At 44.2% G+C, this 18,629-nt stretch overlaps 1 protein-coding gene across 4 annotated transcripts in view; it reads left to right on the forward strand.

The window, feature by feature from the left end:
• Positions 1-18,629, forward strand: part of TBC1D22A (TBC1 domain family member 22A) — a 432,230-nt gene that overhangs the window by 161,166 nt on the left and 252,435 nt on the right. For all 4 annotated transcript variants that reach the window (XM_019487417.2, XM_059725895.1, XM_059725896.1 and 1 more), the window contains one exon: positions 18,231-18,337. In XM_019487417.2, coding sequence (XP_019342962.1) covers positions 18,231-18,337 — 107 coding nt within the window. The remainder of the gene's footprint in view (positions 1-18,230; positions 18,338-18,629) is intronic.

Genomic DNA, 18,629 nt, shown 5'->3' on the forward strand with positions numbered 1-18,629 from the left:
AGGATTTAGGGGGCTGTGGAGGGGGAGTGGGGGCCTCTAGGTTGGGGTCAGGGAGCTAAGGGGCACCAGCGGGACCGGGGGGGGGGTACGGACAACTGTGTTTGGAGAGTGAGTGGTACCAGCAGGATTGGGGAGCTGTGGCTTGGGATTGAGGGGCCTGGACCTGCATTCTGTGAGCTAAGGGGGCAGGGGGCGCTCTGATTTTTCCATGATAAAAAACCCTAAATCAAATACCAAAACTTATAGGTATTTAGAATTTATTTTATTTTAGCGATTGGTATGGTTCCAAATTGCATTAAAATTGTAAATATATCAATAAAACATTGTATTCAGTTGATACCTATATATACAGTGGCATTTTATTTTAATCGCAGATTTTGGGTGGTTTTATTAGAGAATTTGTGAATTTTTTTTGTTTGGTTTTGTTTGGTTTGGTTTGGTTTTGGTTTTTTTGTTTGGTTTTGTTTTTAATCGCAGAAAACCAGGATCCCAGTGATGAATTAGACGTTGGTGACCTGTGATGATTCCATTACTAGATTTGTTAGGTGACAGGCACTGTATTTACCTGAATCCAAGATAACTTCAAATTTAAGATGACCCCCCAACAATTAGATTCTATATATGGAAAATGTATACATTTTGTTATAATTTTCTGAATATGGAATCTAACTATAGGAGGGTTGTCTTAAATTAATCCGCCCACTGCTACAGCAAGCAAGTTAGTGGCAGGGAGCAGACAGCTGGGGGGAGTCAGGCAGCTTCTACCCCTTACTGCTCCCCACAGTATGTGACCCATTCCCACCCATCCCTTACTGTCAGACATGGGTCTGGCTCCATTCCCTCCTGGGCACAGAGCGCATGGCAGCACAGCCCCTGCCTGGTCGTGCGGTGGCTTCCTGGGGCCAGAGTTGCACTGTTGCTGACTGGCCAGGCAGGGAATGGAGTTTCCATTTTTTCTTTGTGCTGGGAGTTAATGGTGCTGGAGCTCTGCCTGATAGTGATGGGGCTGGGGCTGCAGAGGGCAGGCAGTGTCTGTGTGGGTGGGGGGAGCAGGCAACTGTTGTCTCACCCTGACCCAGGCTCAGGACTAGTCAGAGCTACAGCAGCTGCCTGCCCCCTTCCTTGTACCTGAAACTAAGATGAAGGGCTCCCCCAGCAGGAGGGATAAATTCAAATAAATACAGTATTTCTTCTAGGTGGGCAGTCAGAGCTTATGGGACAGAGTTATTTGACTTCTATTTTTATCATAGTTTCTGTTTTGATTTGATCTTTAGATTCACGTATCTGGTGGGATTTATTTAGATATTCTCTTGGGGCAGAAGTGGGCAATTATTTGGGCTGGAGGGCCACTTAGTGAGTTTTGTTGAGTTGCTGAGGGCTGGAAAGATGCCAATTAATCCTATGTGGCCTGCCAGTCACTGCTAGGAGCCTGAGGAGGGAGGACTGCATTGCATGCTGCTCCGCTCTGCCGTAGCCTGGGCTGGGGCAGGCCAGCCTGCACAGTACACAGACTCCTCTATTCCCTCACATCCATCCCACTACCTGGCTTCCTGTTGGCACTGCGCAGTCCTGCCACCATGGCCTTCGGGCAGCTGGGTCCACACAGAATGGGGTGCGATGCAGCGTGCCAAGTAGCTGTCCTGCCCTCTCACCATGCCACGCCAGGAACGTCAGGGGCAGCTGCCCTGGGCTGAGTTCCTCCAGGGCTGGCACAAACACCTTCCAGTGGCTCATTGCAGTGGATGGACAGGCGGGAAGGCAGGACAGCTACTTGGCTCACTGCATCATTCCCTGTTACAGGCAAGCCCAGACGTTGGCAGCTCTGCAGTGCCAGGACTCTGGAGCCGCAGTGTCAGCAGGAGGCTGGATGGGGGGCAGGGGGAAGGGGAGGGTGGATAAGGCAGGGGAGTTCCAGTCCGTGTGCTGTGCAACCCAGCCTGGCCCTGGCTGTGACAGAGCGGTGAGGCCATACCCAATGTTACGTTTAGGACATACCTAAATGTTTTTGAGACATACCTCCTAAATTAGAAGTTGGCTGAGTACTTCAGCACAGTACCTTTCTTTTATGATATTTCGATGTATTAGGGACTTTACTGACACACACTTTGCTTTATTGAATCATAAACAAATATCAGTGACCAATTCTAAATTTATCTAGGTGTAACTCTAAGCTCATCTTAGTCTTGTTAACAGATGTCTTTGCTCTTTTTTTAGTTTTTGCCAGTTCATTTCTTTTGGTTTGATCTTTTGAAGTCTGGGTGATAAACTACTGTTCTTATGTGGTGTGCCTCAAGTTGATTTGTCTATTTGGTTTCCTTGTGGTTAGGTTTGGGTACGTTTCTATTGTTTGTTCTAGAAGTTTATTTTTCTTACTCTCTCATTCTTGAGCTATAGCTTTGTGGCTTGAGTAACACATATCAAGGCATAAGGTGAGCAGTTTTTCTTCATTTTCGTAAACCTTACTTGCCAGAGATCAGTTGGGGATAAGATTTAGGTGGTTTGAAGCCTGGCAGCCCTTTGGGGCATTTTTGAAGCATTTCAGTAACAATGGGGATCTTGCAATGAACCTGTTGCTTAGGGGTGGTCTAGATCAGTGGTTCTCACTCTTTTTGGTGGTCCACCTCCCTTTCTACCCAAGCAGCTTCAGAACCCAACTTCATCTCCTTTTATGTCTGCATGCATTGCATTGCCTCTCAACAAAGCTGATTATCTCTGTACTGTGCCTGCGTTAAAGGCAACTTTGCTGCACCCTGTGGTGAAGATAAGCATGGGTCAGCCTGACACGATACGGAATATTTGGGGGAGGGGGCAGGGGATTGGGGTTATCAGCTGCCCTTCAGCCCATCCTCAAGTGTCTCCATAGTCCACTATTTGAAAAACAGCTGGCTTGGGTGTTCAGTCATCATCATTATGAGATAATCGGTAATGTCCAGATTCGGTTCCACACTTTTCTCATGTCCTGTACGAACTACCTAGGATGGTTTTTTATTTAATCTTGGTAGCACATTTTAAAAAAATGACTTGTTATGAATTACGTATTTTTATTTAAGCTAAAATATATGCATATTATGAGTTACTTTCTCGTGCACGTAGCAGATTGTTTACTTTTGTTACGTCTGCATTGATGATCTTGCTGCCACTTAATGGAATTAATGCAATTTCCTAGGGAAATAACTGAAAGGAGCATAAATAGCTTTATATTTGTCTGAGAAAATGTTAAATTACAAATTAGAAAGGAATTGGACTTGTATGTAAGTACTTATTATCCAACGAATCTACAAATTCTGCTAAACACCTTGTCACAACAAGGACATGAGAAGGAAGAAAGGACTATAAACAATTACAGCATCCATATTGATTCGTTATGGAATTACCTCTGACTGTGAAGGCAAGTAGTTTTCTCCAAAGTCATTGCAAGTATTATTGATCCAAGTGGCTCAGAGCAGGAATGTTCAAGTGCTCCGAATTTTTTCTGGCCTTCTGCATACTCAAATGGTAGCCAGTGCATATCAACGGGTGTTAAATCAATGGGACATCTCCTTCACTGATTTAAGAAGCACACCTTGCACATTCATGAAAAACACTTTCATTTAATCCTTTTTTCAGGAGAGTTTTTTTTTTTTTAATTTCAAGAATATACTATCATGATGAGCACCTCAGAAATCTCTCCCCTTCTTTATTTGTTACCTGTCACAGATGTCTGGTAAGGAGTATGTTTTAGTTTTTGTTTCATGGGACAATAATCTGAAAAATATGAAATCTCTTAATTTATATGGTGCAAGCTAAACAAAATAAGATGATTATGATTATCAGTGTTTCTGACTAACTTCTAGGAACGCCACTGAGTTACTTATATGCATGTATTTAAAGGAAAATGTATTTTAAAATGGAGACAAGGCAGAGACATTAGTGTAAAAAGACTACATTACTATTAGGTGCCTAATTTCAGAGGTCTATGATTTGAAGTTTCAGTGAATTTAGTATTTGATTGTACTTCACTTCTTCAGAGCTTAGTTATCAATGACTTCACTTGCACTTGAACACTTCATGCTTCTGCAAATCTGGCCCCAGATGTCACAGTTCAGGCATCCAGAAAATGAGGAGCACAATATTGGTGGCCAGCTGTGAAAATTTGGGTTTTAGTGACTTGTTCTGTAGCACATAGGTAGGAACACTGTGGCAGATCAGGTACTTTCCCTTTTCTGTGATAGCTGAGGCAGAGATTCGAATTAGGACAGCCATATGCACGTATTTCCTGAGTATTGTACATCTTATGCAATTAATGAACTAAGAATCCTGGGGAAAAAAAAATTCTATGTAATCATGTAGTTTTAAAGGTTGTATCATATGTATATATCAAGGGTGGGCAAAATATGGCCCGTGGGCAAATATAGCCCACCCGGCACTTTCATCCAGCCTGTGGGCCCCCCCCCCCCGTGAATTGTGCCCCAATCTTCGGGGGGGGGGGGCAGCCTGGCCGGAAGGCAGCTAACTTTTGGGCATGGTTTCTGCTGTATCCACCCCATGGGAACTGGTTTGGCTTCCCAGACGTCCAGCTTGGGGCAGCAGGTAGGGAAGCTATGGGGCTGGTGCTGAGGCGGGGGGGTGGAGTTGCAGCTTGGACAGAAGCGCAGAGTGCAGCAAGGAGCCTGCGCCCAGCAGGGTGGTGGCAGCGCAGAGCTCAGCCTGCCAAGGTGAGGAGGTGAGGACACTCTCCCACACACTCCCCCACATGGCATGCAGCCCCTGCTGCTGGCAGCAGCAGCAGGTAGGGCACTCAGGGTGCTCATGTCTGGCACAGGTGCCGATGCCTGGTGGGGTGTGGTTTCAGCCAGCGCTGTGTGCAGGGCAAGGAGCACAGCCTGCCTGGCCACTTCTTGCACCTGGGACCTGCAGTTCCTGCACTTGCACCAAGGGAAGCCCCATGCTGGAGCCAGCTGCCTTCCTTGCCCCCTGCTGCTCAGGTCTCCGGGCTCTGCCAGAAGTGGAGGAGAGCCCTACCCCTGCTTCCTGTCGGAGTCCAGCACGGCGCTTCCCTGGTGCAAGTGCTGGAGCTGCAGATGTGCTATGCTGAGCCCCTAAAATAGAGGCGTTGGGCAAGCTGTGCTTCTTGCCCACCCCATGCGCAGCAATACCAGCCAGTGCCTGCACCGGACATGAGAACCCTCAGTCCTCACTTGCTGCTACTGCCAGCAGCGAGGGCTGTGCACCATGTGGGGGAGTGTGTGACGGGCCCTCATGCCCCCCACCCTCCCTCACACCCCACAAACCTCACTCACCCACACCCTGCCCCACAACCCCCACCAACATAAACATACACCAACAAATCCTATGCCCCCACACACAGCCACACCTCCTCACAACCCACCACCACCACGCACATGCACACACTCGCTATAAGAGTGAGACTTTATTTTTGAGCTGTTATGTAATCCCTTCTATATACAGTACCCAAACACAAATCATGACAAATACTTTTTTGTCATAAAATTAAAATATGTTATAGTAGGTGTTTGATTTCTAACATATGATTTGTTGTTTTTTGTTTTTTGTTTTGGTTATAAGATGGCAACCCCACTCCCAAAAGGTGTGTTTGGCAGGAGAGCGAGTAGCAAGGGGAGGAACTTCTGGTGGCAAAGGTCAGGGGTTAGGGTTGGGATTGCCAGTCCCAATAGGATGACTATGGGGCAGGGCAATTTTGAAGGGGAAGGGCTACCCACGTGGCCCTCGACAGCTCAACAAAACTTGTTAAGTGCCCCTCCAGCCAAAATAATTGCTCGCCTCTGGCATATATAGATAAGAGCCAAATGTGGTTGCAAGGAGAAGCTTAATTATGGCATTTCTAGCAAGATTATACAGATGTAACACTTTATTTTGGCTGTATATAATTCTCAAAGTTTGTTTGTTTTTTTTAATTAAAAAAAAAAAAGTAAATCATTGTGCCTTATGGAACCATGGTTTATCTATGAGACTGGAACTTTTAGATCCATGGCATGTATGGTCGCCATTTGAACAAATGCAGTAACTGGAACCAGTAGAAGGCATGTACTTAGTCACCAGAGGGTGTTGAGGTTTGAGAATCCTGAATTCAATTCCAGGTTCTAGAAGGAAGTGTTCTTAATAGATAGATATAAACCAGGGGCAGGCAACATACAGTCCGTGGGCTGGATTCAGTCAGTGGAGTGATTTTTGCCTGGCCGTGGTAGATCCCTCAGCATTGTCTATCCCAGGTTCAGGAGCAGTGCAGACGGCATGTGCCTGGGTACATATTGGGACTGGTGTGGCACAGTTGCCAGACTCCATTTCCCATTAGTACCAGTGGCTGTGGTGGCTCCTTATGGCTGCTGCTGCATTGTGACCCAGCCTCACTGCCTTGGCACCCTGGCCCATCCACCCCACACCCACTGTTGGGGTTGGGAGCCATGTGGGCAGGGCTTATGGCCAGGAAGCTGGGATGGGGCCTGTCACAGGCCAGTTGGGCACTGTGAGCGTATCCATTTTATCACAGGCCAGCTGGGCTGTTTGATTCAGTTTTGGATTGAGGAGGCAAAGTTGGGAGTGAAATAAAGGCAAATTTATTATAGTTTATACACACACACACACACACACACAACAGTTAACAGAAAGATAAATGCGATGAGCAGATAATGCAGTATTAAAGAGCTAATAGTAAATAATAACAACAGATAATAACCACAGATAGATCAATCTGTCGCAGGCTACCTGGGCACTGTGAGGGTATTAGCCACTGGACTGTTCAAAACAACAGGTAGACAGACATGGGTTGGCAACTTATCGATAGTCCCTCAATGCCAGGTGCAAGCCAAGTGATTCCAGCGAAGTCAGGCGTCCCTGTTCGACGCTGTCAGATGGATTACTGGGGAAGTTTCCTTGCTCAGGATCCGATCCTCACTCGCACCGGGAGTCTGGGGTCTGGGCATGGAACAGAAATGACTGTTCTGTTCCCTCCTTCCCAATGCAGATTACCCGATGCACATGCTTTTTATACCTAGTCTTATGTTAATTTGTTGGCCTCAGGGCCACTTACAAAGTTGTGCTATAGTTGTTACCTATGGGGTTGAAAGGTGTTAAAATTATCATAAAAGGTTACTACCCAGCCTCGGGTTTATCCAACAAGCAAATTATGATGCAGCACCTTTAGGTTTGAAGTTGACATTGCCCCGCCTAAGTTCCAACCCCTTCTAGGCTTCATTTGAATATGCTTCCTTGGGATATGTTTTCTTGGAATGTGTTGGGTGTGCCAGGCAGTTAGATCCAGTTTTATTGCTAAGGCTGAACCCTGAGCAAAAAACCGTTAGGCCAGCTAATCTCACAGCTACAGCTTTGCCTATGGGGCTCAGTCAGTTCCATGAACAGTTAATTTATCATTTTGGTTAAATTTATGACAAGTTACATTCGCAGTTTACAAACTTACATGCTTTTATTAACTAATATTACCTGTTTAGGCAAAATACCAAACGCCTCCAAGAAGCACATATTTATTGCTTATTAATCCCTCTGGTTCTGGCTGTCACAGGGGCCATGGGCAGGTGGGGAGAGGTGTTTGGGAGTGGGATGAGCAGGTGTGACCTGAGAAACTGGGATCTTGGGATGGTGTCAGTGCAGGGCCAGGGCAGAGGCATGGTGCGCTTGCTGTATGTCCGTTCTTGCAGGACCTGGGGCTCTGCCGTGGCCCTCGCCCTGTGTTGTCACCACCCCAAGATCCTTGGGTCTTCATGGAGACTGGCCAGGAGCTGCATGGGTAGGGTGGTCCACCAGTCATTACAAAGATTACATTACAAAGATCCAGATTTCACCTGGATTACAAAGATTTGAGGGCATAGATGTCTTTTCAGGATGAAGTCTGAAATTAACCTTAATTTGGCAATCCTATTTCATTAGTTTATTAAGGACTAGGGCATTCTCCGTGTGTGTGTGTGTGTGTGTGTGTGTGTGTTTATACACTTGTGTTTAATAGAAAAGTTCATTTTGTTTAGCTTTGGCAACTGCTGAGTGATTCTTCTACTAAATTTTTCAAAATTATTGACTTTTGGAAATAGCTTAGGAAGGAACTTAAAGTGTAAAGGAGATATATATATATAATGTTAGACTGTGTCCAAAAGCCAGCATTTTTAAAAAATGTAGTGTCTGTATGTCATATGTCATATGTGTATGTATATGTATATTAATTAACTTCTTATGCTAGGCTCTAAGAAATAAAGAAAATTCTTATATTTTACAAAATGGTGATAAACTGTTCTGCTACCAAGCAAATCCTATACAGTCACTACAGTGACAATATCTGCCATGAGGTTCATGACAAAAATTTACAGTGATGGAATTGTCTCTATCAAGCGTAGCATGGGGCTGATCTAGATTCTAGAGTTGCTGACCCGTGACTTTGTTGTTCTTTTTCCACTGCGCAACTTTGTACTGTGGCTGAAAGGTTGCAATTTGCATAGAGACTGGCTATTTTTCAACCATATAGTATGTAAATAGCTTTACTTTGATTGGGTAGTAGCAGTTATTAGGCAATGCATGCATATATTTGCATAATCATGGTATGATTATATTTTACTTGCCATATATTTATTCAGCTCCTTGCTCTCTGGCTGGTTTCTGCTCTCAAACTCTTGTTCACATTCACAACAAATTTCTTCTCTTCTGGTCCTCACTCTTACCCCATTTAACCCCAGATATGAAAATTTAATTAAAGGGGATTAGCTTTAATCAGGTGGACAGGAAGAATTAAACCTTCATCAGAGGATCATTAAGAAGAGGATGTGAAGGGTGAGATTAGGTGGGATGCTGGTGTGGAGAGGATGTTCTTTTACTGGAGGTATCAGAGAAGGATTTTTGAGAGCAGTTGCCTACAGAGTGCCCTAACTGATGGTGCCAGTTAAGTCTGTTATTGCATTTAACATTAAGTTACCTTAGGCTTTTAGCATCTAAAGCTTTTTCCTCTAGCTCAGGGTATGATTTTTTTTCATAAACAAGGAGCACCCTCAAGTTATTTAAAAAAACATAATACATAATTCTGAGCACAAAACGTTTCTAAAACATACAATACCACAAAAATATGATCCGTTTCAATAACTTGAAAAAATAATCCTATGTTAAAATTTCCCTGTTGCAGAAAATTTAGATTTTCTTTTTCTTTTCTTTTTTTTTTTGATGTGGTTTGCTTGTTTGTTTTTGGCCACATTTCTACTTTTAGCATTTCATGTTCTTGTCAGCTTTATATTTGCAACACCACATTTCCTTGCAGATCATTTTTACATAGGAATGGGAGAGGGAATGGGGTTAAAGCACATATTAATCTTTTTAAACCTTTTATTTTAAATCTTAAATTCCTTCCTTCTAATTATGTTGGAACTATTTCTTTTAAATGTGCTTGGACTCTCCTCCTTCCAACCTCCTTCTCCTACTGCAGTTCTTTCAAAGCCTCATAAGTGATCTTCCCATCCATAGCAGTGAAGGACAGTCAGTGGTTCTGGATGAGTAAGATCATCCAGTGTTAAGTTGCTGCTTTGAGGTAGGAATCTGAGAAATCATCAGCAAGAATCCCGGTTTTTCATTTCCCATAGAAAAACAGAGAAAAATGTGAATTTTTTCCCTTTGTTGGAGGAAAATGCAGATTTCTCACGTTAACAGAGAAACCTGTGGATTTTGCAAAGAGCTCTGCAGGCTGGCAGAGTTCTAGCCTGCAAGGGGGTGTGGGGAGCAGGAGGGCTGTCAGGCAGGGGGCACCATGTACATGTATATGCATATGACCACTAGGCAGCTTGGAGAGCAGCTCCCATAGGTAAGTTGGGGGAGGAATTGAGACCTCCATAGGGAGGGAGGCCTGGGGCTGCTGCCCAGCTAGGCAGTGAGTGAGGCTTAGGGGCCAGGGCTGCAATGAGTGGCTGCGGGGCGCAGGGTGGGGCCAGCTCCCTGCTGCTGTGTGCACTTCCAGGGCGAGCCAGGGGCACCTGTGCCCTCCCCCCGATCTGTGCATGGGGTGGGGGCAGACGCACGCTGCCCGCTGTGGGCTTGGCCTCCTGCTCTGCTACCCTCCTCTGGGGCCTCCATAGCCCTGCTGGTGCGACTCAGCACTGAAGGGAACAACGGGGCTGTATGGGGATCTCCTTGCTGCTGTGAGCTCCACACTGCCCTGGCGATGTGTCCCCTGCATATGCGGCAATAGGTGGGGGTGGTGGCACAGGGTTTTGTCCCTTGCTGCTGCCACATGCACAGGGGACACATCACCAGGGCAGTGCAGAGTTCATGGCAACAAGGAGATCCCCACGCGGCCCTGCTATTCCCTGCAGTGCTAGGTTGCACCCGCTTAGCTGTGGAGGCCCCGAGGGAGGGCAGCAGGGTGGGAGCCCAGGCCCGCAGCGGGCAGTCTTTGCCCATCCTGCATACAGATCTGGGGGGCACGGGTCTCCCCTGCTCCTCAGGAGTGTGCACAGCACTGGAGAGCTGTTCTCCACCCTGCCTCCCACCCAAGTTCACAGCAGGGAGCAGTGTGGGGAGCTGGGCTCCACTCTGCTGCAGCAGCTGCTGTCTCGTGCCAGGTCCCTGGCCCCATACCCCTGGCAGCTGGGGGCCCCCTCCAGCAGGTCTGGGGGTTGCAGGGATTTGTGAGGGGCACGAGCAGGCCCAGGGGGCTGTGTGGGGATAGAGTGAGGGGACTTTCATTTTAATAATGGATTTTGAGGTTTTTATCATGGAATTTGCTATTTTTTTTAAATCAGGGAGAACTAGGAATCCTGATCATCAACTTGCTGGGCAGGGTGCTTGCGGGGAAGAGAGCCAATGGTACAGGAGGAATTACAACTGTTAAAAAGTTAAAGGGTGAAGGAGGATTTAGTATCATATTTACCTGAATCCAAGAGATCTTTGAATTTAAGGTGACCCTTCCAGTAATTGTATTCTATACATGGAAAATGATAAATGTAGTTTTACATGTACCTTATATACACGTGTTATATCAAAATTTGGCTGTACATATTCACAAATCTTTTGTATGGGTAGTGACTTACTTCAAAAGACAATCTCTTACAAAAGTAGTGCTTATGTTTTTAATTTATTTTTGCCATAGCAGACTTGCATACTTGGGGCATTCGTCCAGAAACAAAAAATCCTGCTTTTTAAAAGTGGAAAGCAGGGAAGCAGAGGTCAACATGATGAGATTTGAAACACTTCCCACCCTCACACCTACCCTCTGAAAAAACAAAACAAAACCAAACAAACCCAAAACAAAAAATTAAAGCCCTACCAGATTGATTTAAACTTGGTCTGACCTTCATATTTTTTAAAAATGAGGAAATTGAATACAATCACATCTGCTTAACAGCTTTATTTGACAGGATAATCAGGAAAATATATGTGTAATAAGCTATAATTAATTCCCTTTTCAATTTAAAGAGGTGTTGTGACTTGTGGAGCATGCATCTAGTTAGAGTTTTCCTAAATGAGTTAGTAGTTTTTCAGCCAGAGGAAAGTTTCATAAGCATAGAATAATGCCCTGGGAAGAAATAAACAGCAGTAATAGTTGCACTTGCAGTGATACTCATTCATATCGACCTGTCACTGACTCCAGCAGTTTTTCTGCAGGAAGATTTTTTACTGTTTCCTGCAATTTAATAGAAAGCATGATAAAAATCTCCATATAAAACAAGATAATGAGAAACATTGCTTTGAGCCATTATAATTGAAGATTTTTTTATAAAGTGATTCTTTTTTTTTTTTTTTTAGGTAACGATACAGATGCACTTTTGCCTGTTTTTCCTTTCCCTCGCAGCCTTTCCAGTGTTTCTGATCTGTATTACAGTGGAACTAGGTTTAATGCATTACTGATAATTTTGAAGAGTGATCTTAAAAATGCTATTAGAAATTCTTACAGGGGTGTAGGTTTGTAGCTGTGTTGGTCTAAGGATATAGGCAGATGAGGTTCTTCGGGTGAATCTGATATCTTTTATTAGACCAACTTAAATAGTTGGAAAAACAATTTTTAAGCAAGCTTTTGGGTTCAAAACCCTTTGTCAGGCTAAGGAAGTATCAGCAGTTGGTGTCCTTTTGTTGTTGTCAGTAGAACTAAGTTGTTGGAGTAAAGATTGGTGACACTGATATTTTTAACAAACTTCAGATTAAAAAATGATTGTTCTATAGCCCATTTTCAAACAAAATCTGCACTTAGTGAAGGGCAAAGCCATGTATCTAAGAAAAATCTCTTTTAAGGACAGATTTTTAGAATGATTTGGGGTAGCTCTTTGCATTTACTCTCAAGTCCAGTAAGATTTTTCAGTTCAGGAAATTCTAACTGTTAATTTGGAATGTAATTGTAAGTGACAGCATCCAAAACAATGGAAAGACTGGGAAACAAGACCATCAGGTTTTGTTTTCTGCCTAAAATTTTCAAGCCTAAATGGAAATGAATTTAATTGTGTAGAAGATGAAATATAATATTTCTCCTACTTTCTGTTATCTTCAAAGTAATATCTTCTAAAATATTATGAGACCAATCATTTACAAAAAATTGTTGTAAGAGGCAATTAAATTAAACAATGAAGGCAAAGGACAAGCCTTCCCCTGTAGAGGAATATATTAGGTTTTTGAGATTAAATATCTGTAAGAAAAGGCTGGGGTCCTCATTTGAGGCTTGTTGTTAGTTAGCCTGCAATCTTCAGCAAATTCACTTTACCTTCCCAAGACCTCAGTGCTGGTTCGCTTCATTTTCGTTTGAGGCCCTTTCCCTTTGACAGCCAGCGAACATTGCAGCTGAGCACTAGCTCTCCCTCCATATTTTCATCAAGTGAATTCTGAAACATTGTGCAGTTTAATGGGCACAAATATACCATCCTAATGCATCAAACAGCATGATTTAGAACATGTAAAGAACCTTTATCTTTGAATAATTTGTAGTCCAGAAACTGATTTACAACCATTTTTCCTGCCAGTCTAATCTAATTTAGACCAATCAAGTTTAACATTTTTACACACTGTCAAATTTTAAAATGTTCTCTCAGCTTTTCAAACAAGTCTGAAACAATGATGGTAATATCAGGTTGGGATAGGCCAAACAGATCCTCAGTTATGTCAGAATTTTCCTTCACAAACACAATAAGACACTCAGTTGTACGGCATCAGTAACATCATGACAGACATCAATTTCAAGTGAAAATATTTACACGTAGGCTTTGAGAATTGGCATCTGTGCTGACACACCATAGGACAGCTTCCTTGTCACTGTGTTTACGTGGAGGTCTGATCCCATCCACTGTTGTCTCTTTTGTCTCCTCTCTGGGTTGCTACTGTATTCAGCAAAATTGACAAGCTGTCATTTGCTATTTCTTTACTTGCCTGAAAAAGCATTTCTTCTTTGAAGCTTGGAAGAACACTCTCGTGATGCCTTTCTCCTTGATTTCAAATTCCTCCATAGTCTTAATAAAAAGTGAACCCCCCCCCCCCCCCAATCCCCCCTGCTGTGCCAAGAGGATACTCTGTGTGTTTTATGTGAAATCCGGTCACAGAGAGATCTGATGGGACATTCTTTGTTAACTTTGGGAAGGCGTAATGGTGACCTAAATGGTTGTAGCCATTTTTTCTATCTGGTTGTAGCAGTATATATCAAACTGCAAAATTAGAGCTGGGGTTTCCAAACTGGCTTTAATCTTCTTGCACTGTTGGTTTCATATTTTCAGACATGTTGGACTTGTTTAACATATTGGTGATGATGACTACCCAGCTATTTATACATGTCTGAAGGACCTTGCAGAGGTATTTTTTAGAAGAGGTGAATGAAGGCCTGGCTGGGCTTAGCAGATGCTCCTTCTCCCATGTTGTCCTTTTGCTTTGGAGTTGCAGAGGTTGCCAGATGGGAATATGTTCTGTGTCTTGCTGACTGGATTATTGCTTTGGCAGTTTGCTGCTTTTTGTTTCCACTGTGCGATCTTTTAACTTCTGGGCATGCCACAGTGCATTAAACTGCCACTTCCAAAGGCTTGATGTGCCACAGGTTTCCCATTTTAGGCATACATTTTTTTTCTCCTCCATTTCACTACACTTCTAATCTTTGGAAGAATCTGTAAAACTGTTTTGTATTTCAACTTGTTTCTCTTCTTTCCATATGCTGTACCTCCTGATCTGTGTGCCTTCTTTTATACTGTATTTACTCGATTCTAAGATGAGTTCCTTCCCCCCATTTAACAGGGGGAGGAAAAAGCCTCTCATTTTATAATCAAATATGAGTGCATTGGGGCTGGCTACTGCTGTGGCTCAGGCTCCAGCCCCTACCTGGGGTTGGGGCTGTAACTGCTGTCTGCTGCCCTGTCTCCACTGCCTCTGCAGCCTATAACCTCTACCCTGCAGTCTCTTCCCTCCATTCCTCCCCCTCCCACAGCCTCTACTTCCCTACCCATCTCTCTCACTCTCACCCTTGCTCTGTGCCAGCAGGCTTTATCCATGCTGCAGTCTGGGACATCATAGCAGTGGTGTAAAGTCCACATGGCTGCTGTGGGGACTGGGCCTAGACTAGAATGGGGATCGAGCCTGCTGGCATGGAGCAAGGGTAAGGCAGGGGTGAGAAAGCAGCGAGCAGAGGCTGGGGAGGTGGCAGACACCGGTAGGGGCTAAGCTGCTTGACCTCCCCACATTAACTCCCCCTCCCCCCATTGCCTGCAGTGAATTAATGATGACCCTCCAATAATTATTTTCCATACATGGAAAATTCTAATTAAGGTATAATTTTGTCATGTATAGAATCTAATTATTAGGGGGCTGCCTTAAATTCAGGGTCATCTTACAGTCATGGAAATATGGTAATTCATCCTGCCTCTGGGCCATATCCAGACTGCAGGACTCCTTATGAATCAGATATGGATGTAGTGGTGGGTCCATTGGTGGTAGCAGCTATAGGTGTTAATGGAGCCATCATTTGCCCCCCTCTTCAGTGGGTTCCATGCCCTGGATTTCAACAGCAAACTTCATCCCTGCTTCCCCTCTTTCAAATTCCCAGCCCTCTATGAATGGTGTGGGCCCCAAAAGAGTTCCACCGCCCAGATTTGCCCCAAAGGCTGTAAGTTTAACACTTCCTAGAAATCAGAAAATTAGGGTTGGAAGGGACCTCAGGTGGTCATCTAGTCCAACCCCCTGCTCAAGGCAGCACCATCCCCAACTAGATCATCCCAGCCAGGACATTGTCTAACTGGGTCTTGAAAACCTCCAAGGATGGAGACTCCACCACCTCTCTGGGTGGCCTCACCACCCTCCTAGTGAGAAAAGTCTTCCCAGTATCTAAGCTAAACTTCCCTTGCTGCAACACTCCTCGTTTTGTCATTAGCCACCACTGAGAACAGTCTAGCTGCATCCTCTCTCCAACCCCACTTCAGGTAGTTGAAGGGTGCTATTAAATCCCCTCTCAGACTTCTCTTCTCTAGACTAAATACTCCCAATTCCTTCAGCTGTTCCTCATAAGTAATGTGCCCCAGCCCCCTCACCCTTTTTATTGCCCTCTGCTGGTCTCTCTCCAATTTGTCCACATCCTGTCTGTAGTGGGGGGTGCAAAACTGAACATAATACTTCAGATGTGGCCTCACCAGTGCTGAATAAAGGGGAATAATCACTTCCCTTGATCTACTGGCAGCACTCCTACCAGTGCAGCCCAGTATGCTGTAAGCTTTCCTGGTCACAAGGGCACACTGCTGGATCATATTCAACTTATTGTCTCCTTAACCCCCAGGCCCTTTTCTGCAGAGCTGCTGCCCAGCCTGTTAACCCCCAGGCTGTAGCATTGTATTGCCCTCCCAGCAGATGTCAGGGTGATTTGAAGCCCCCCATGAGAACCAGGGCTTGTGATTGGGAAACTTCCCTTAGCTGTTTGAAGAAAGCCTCATCCACCACTTCCTGCTGGTCTGGTGGTCTATAGCGGACCCCCACCATGACATCACCTTGTTGCTCTCCTCTCTGACCCTAACCCATAGACTCTCAACAGGCCTGTCTCCAGTTTCATACTGGAGCTCTGAGAAATCATATGGCTCTTTTACATAAAGCACAACTCCTCCTCCTCTTTTCCCCTGCCTGTCCTTCCTGAACAGTTTGTACCCATCCATGACAGTGCTCGAGTCATGCGAGCTCCCACCAAGTCTGTTATTCCAATCACGTCATAGCTCCAGGACTCCCAATTCTTCCTGCTTGTTTCAAAGGCTCCATGCATTTGTTTTACAGGCACTTGAGGTAACTAGTCGATTGCCCTGATTTATCAGGAAGTATGAGAGCACCTCACTCATTTCCCCTTCCTGCTTGCACTTCCTCCAGGTCTCCTGCTTCCCTACTTACCTGAGGACTTTGGTCTCCATCCCCCTGCAAACCTAGTGTAAAGCCCTCCTCACTAGGTTAGCCAGCCTGTCTGCAAAGATGCTCTCCCCTCTCTTTGTCAGGTGGATCCTATCTCTTCCCAGAAATCCTCCTTCTTGGAACAACATCCCATGGTTGAAGAAGGCAGTCGTCCTGGCAACCCTGCGCAGCCAGATGTTGATCTGCAGGATGTACCTGCTCTTGCCTGGGCCCTTTCCCTTGACCAAGGACACTTTTTCCATTGTTCAGCACTTCTGTCACTCATTCTTGAATACTAACTTCTTTGCCTGGAACAGTGCCTTTTTGTTGTACATTGTACCATAATTGGCTCTTCTTTGAAAGTCCTCCTCTGTCCTTTTTAACCATTCACTCTCCTTTTTTCCTTTCTCCTCCCTCTCCCAAAACCCAAGGCAGGTCAAGTCAAACCAAAACAAGCACACAGTCCACTTCTGCAGCCCATATCTGCTTCAGGACCTGGCTGTGATACAGGAAGCGTCAGGAACCATAGATAACATTGTTTGAGAGGGTGTCACCAGAGTGCTATCTCCAGCTGTCATATAATCCCTTTGGGGGACCATAGCCAGTTGGGACAAACTAGAGCAGCACCAGCCTGATAACGTGTCATATAGGTTTGGAACAGACTCTGGGAGCAATTAATCTTTTATGGATTCCTAGCTCTTTTTGCGTCTATTCTGTGCTGCTTTGCAGATATGTGAAGGAGGAAATTCATTCTTTCCCAGGCCACATGCCAGGGTTTAGGCAGAACTAATCTAGCTCTTATCCTAGTCTTCCCAAGGCTCACATAATCTGGCAAGGAAGCAAACTGTTGAACAGCCAGGCAGCAGGCAGATATCTGGGGAACTGGCTGCTGAGCACTGACAGCAGGGAAATGAAGACAGTTAGTTACTCAGGGCACTCCCAGTTCACATCAGAGCAGTTCTTGGGGCTGCAGGGTGGCTCTGGAAGGCATTTCCTGAAGTGATGTCCTCTGTAATTTCACTCTAAAGATTTGAATCAAACACTGCAATTTAAAAATCACAAGAAATGGCTTTAGAGAGCATGATATCAATTCATGAGATACAATTTGTTACAATATAATCGCTCTCAGTGGTTGAACTGGAGAACCTCCAGGTTGACATGCTGGCTGCAAATCTTGTAGGTTCTGATTAAGTAGAGGTAGTTGCTATGACTTTGGCACATATAAAAAGTATGTGGGTAAGGAATAGGTTTCAGTTGGCTTTTAAAAAAATGTCTTTTCCTGAATGCATTCTGAGATTAACTATTTAGGAAAATAGCAATGATTACTTTTTTTTATTTATTACTTGTTTTGTTAGAAAAGACATTGTGTTAGTATCTAATGGTCCTAATTGAGCTGATGGCCCCACTGTGCTAAGAGCACAGGAAATGGGACTCAATGTATTTAGCTTTTTTCTCTTTAAAAAGCTGGGAAATACTATATACCTTACAGGTAACTTTTAATCTATATAAAAGGTTTGGGAGGGATGTATGTGTGTGTGTGGGCACACCTGCATTTGTGCGCATGTGCTTGTGTGTGTGGGGGGGTCCCAATTTATTGCTACTGATATTTGCCTCTCAGGTGTGAAATGTCTAGAATGAAGTAATTTATTATATATTAATTCTGGTTAACCAGACATGATTCAGGATTTTCACAGTCTGCAACAAATTAAGTATTCATTAACATTTAAGACCATTAAATGGCACAGTTGAGCAATAAATGATGCATTTAGTCCCTGTTAAGGAAATGCATATTGAAGTTTGTGAATACAAGATATGTGGTGGCTGTCTTTGTTTTAAATTATTTTTCTCAACTTTATTTATTCTTTGCACTTCATTGACTTGCTTTTTTCTCCTCTCTCTTTCTGAAACAGAAGAAGAAGTGGAAAATTTTGATGTTTCCAGTCTGCCTGAAGAAGTGCTGCAGAACATTGAAGCTGACAGTTATTGGTGCATGAGCAAGTTGCTTGATGGCATTCAGGTAAATTGATTTCTCCTGTCCTTAACTAGTGGAGATAACTGATTAATGTCAAGGCTTTGAAATACTTAAGGATGTTGAGAAACAGTACATCGATGGAAAACAGAGAAAAGGGAGATTTCCCTATGGCAGAAATCTGCCAGGAATGTCATGCAGTACTTAACAAAAAAAACCTGTACGGCTTTATATATATATACAAAATTTCTGCATGCTGACTACAGCATGATATCGTAGAATGCAAGTTAGGGTTGCTGCCCCAGAGATGCTTTTAAAACACATTTTATTTATGTTTTTT

Source organism: Alligator mississippiensis, chromosome 4 (genome assembly GCF_030867095.1).
Source record: "Alligator mississippiensis isolate rAllMis1 chromosome 4, rAllMis1, whole genome shotgun sequence".
Taxonomy (NCBI): Eukaryota; Metazoa; Chordata; order Crocodylia; family Alligatoridae; genus Alligator; species Alligator mississippiensis.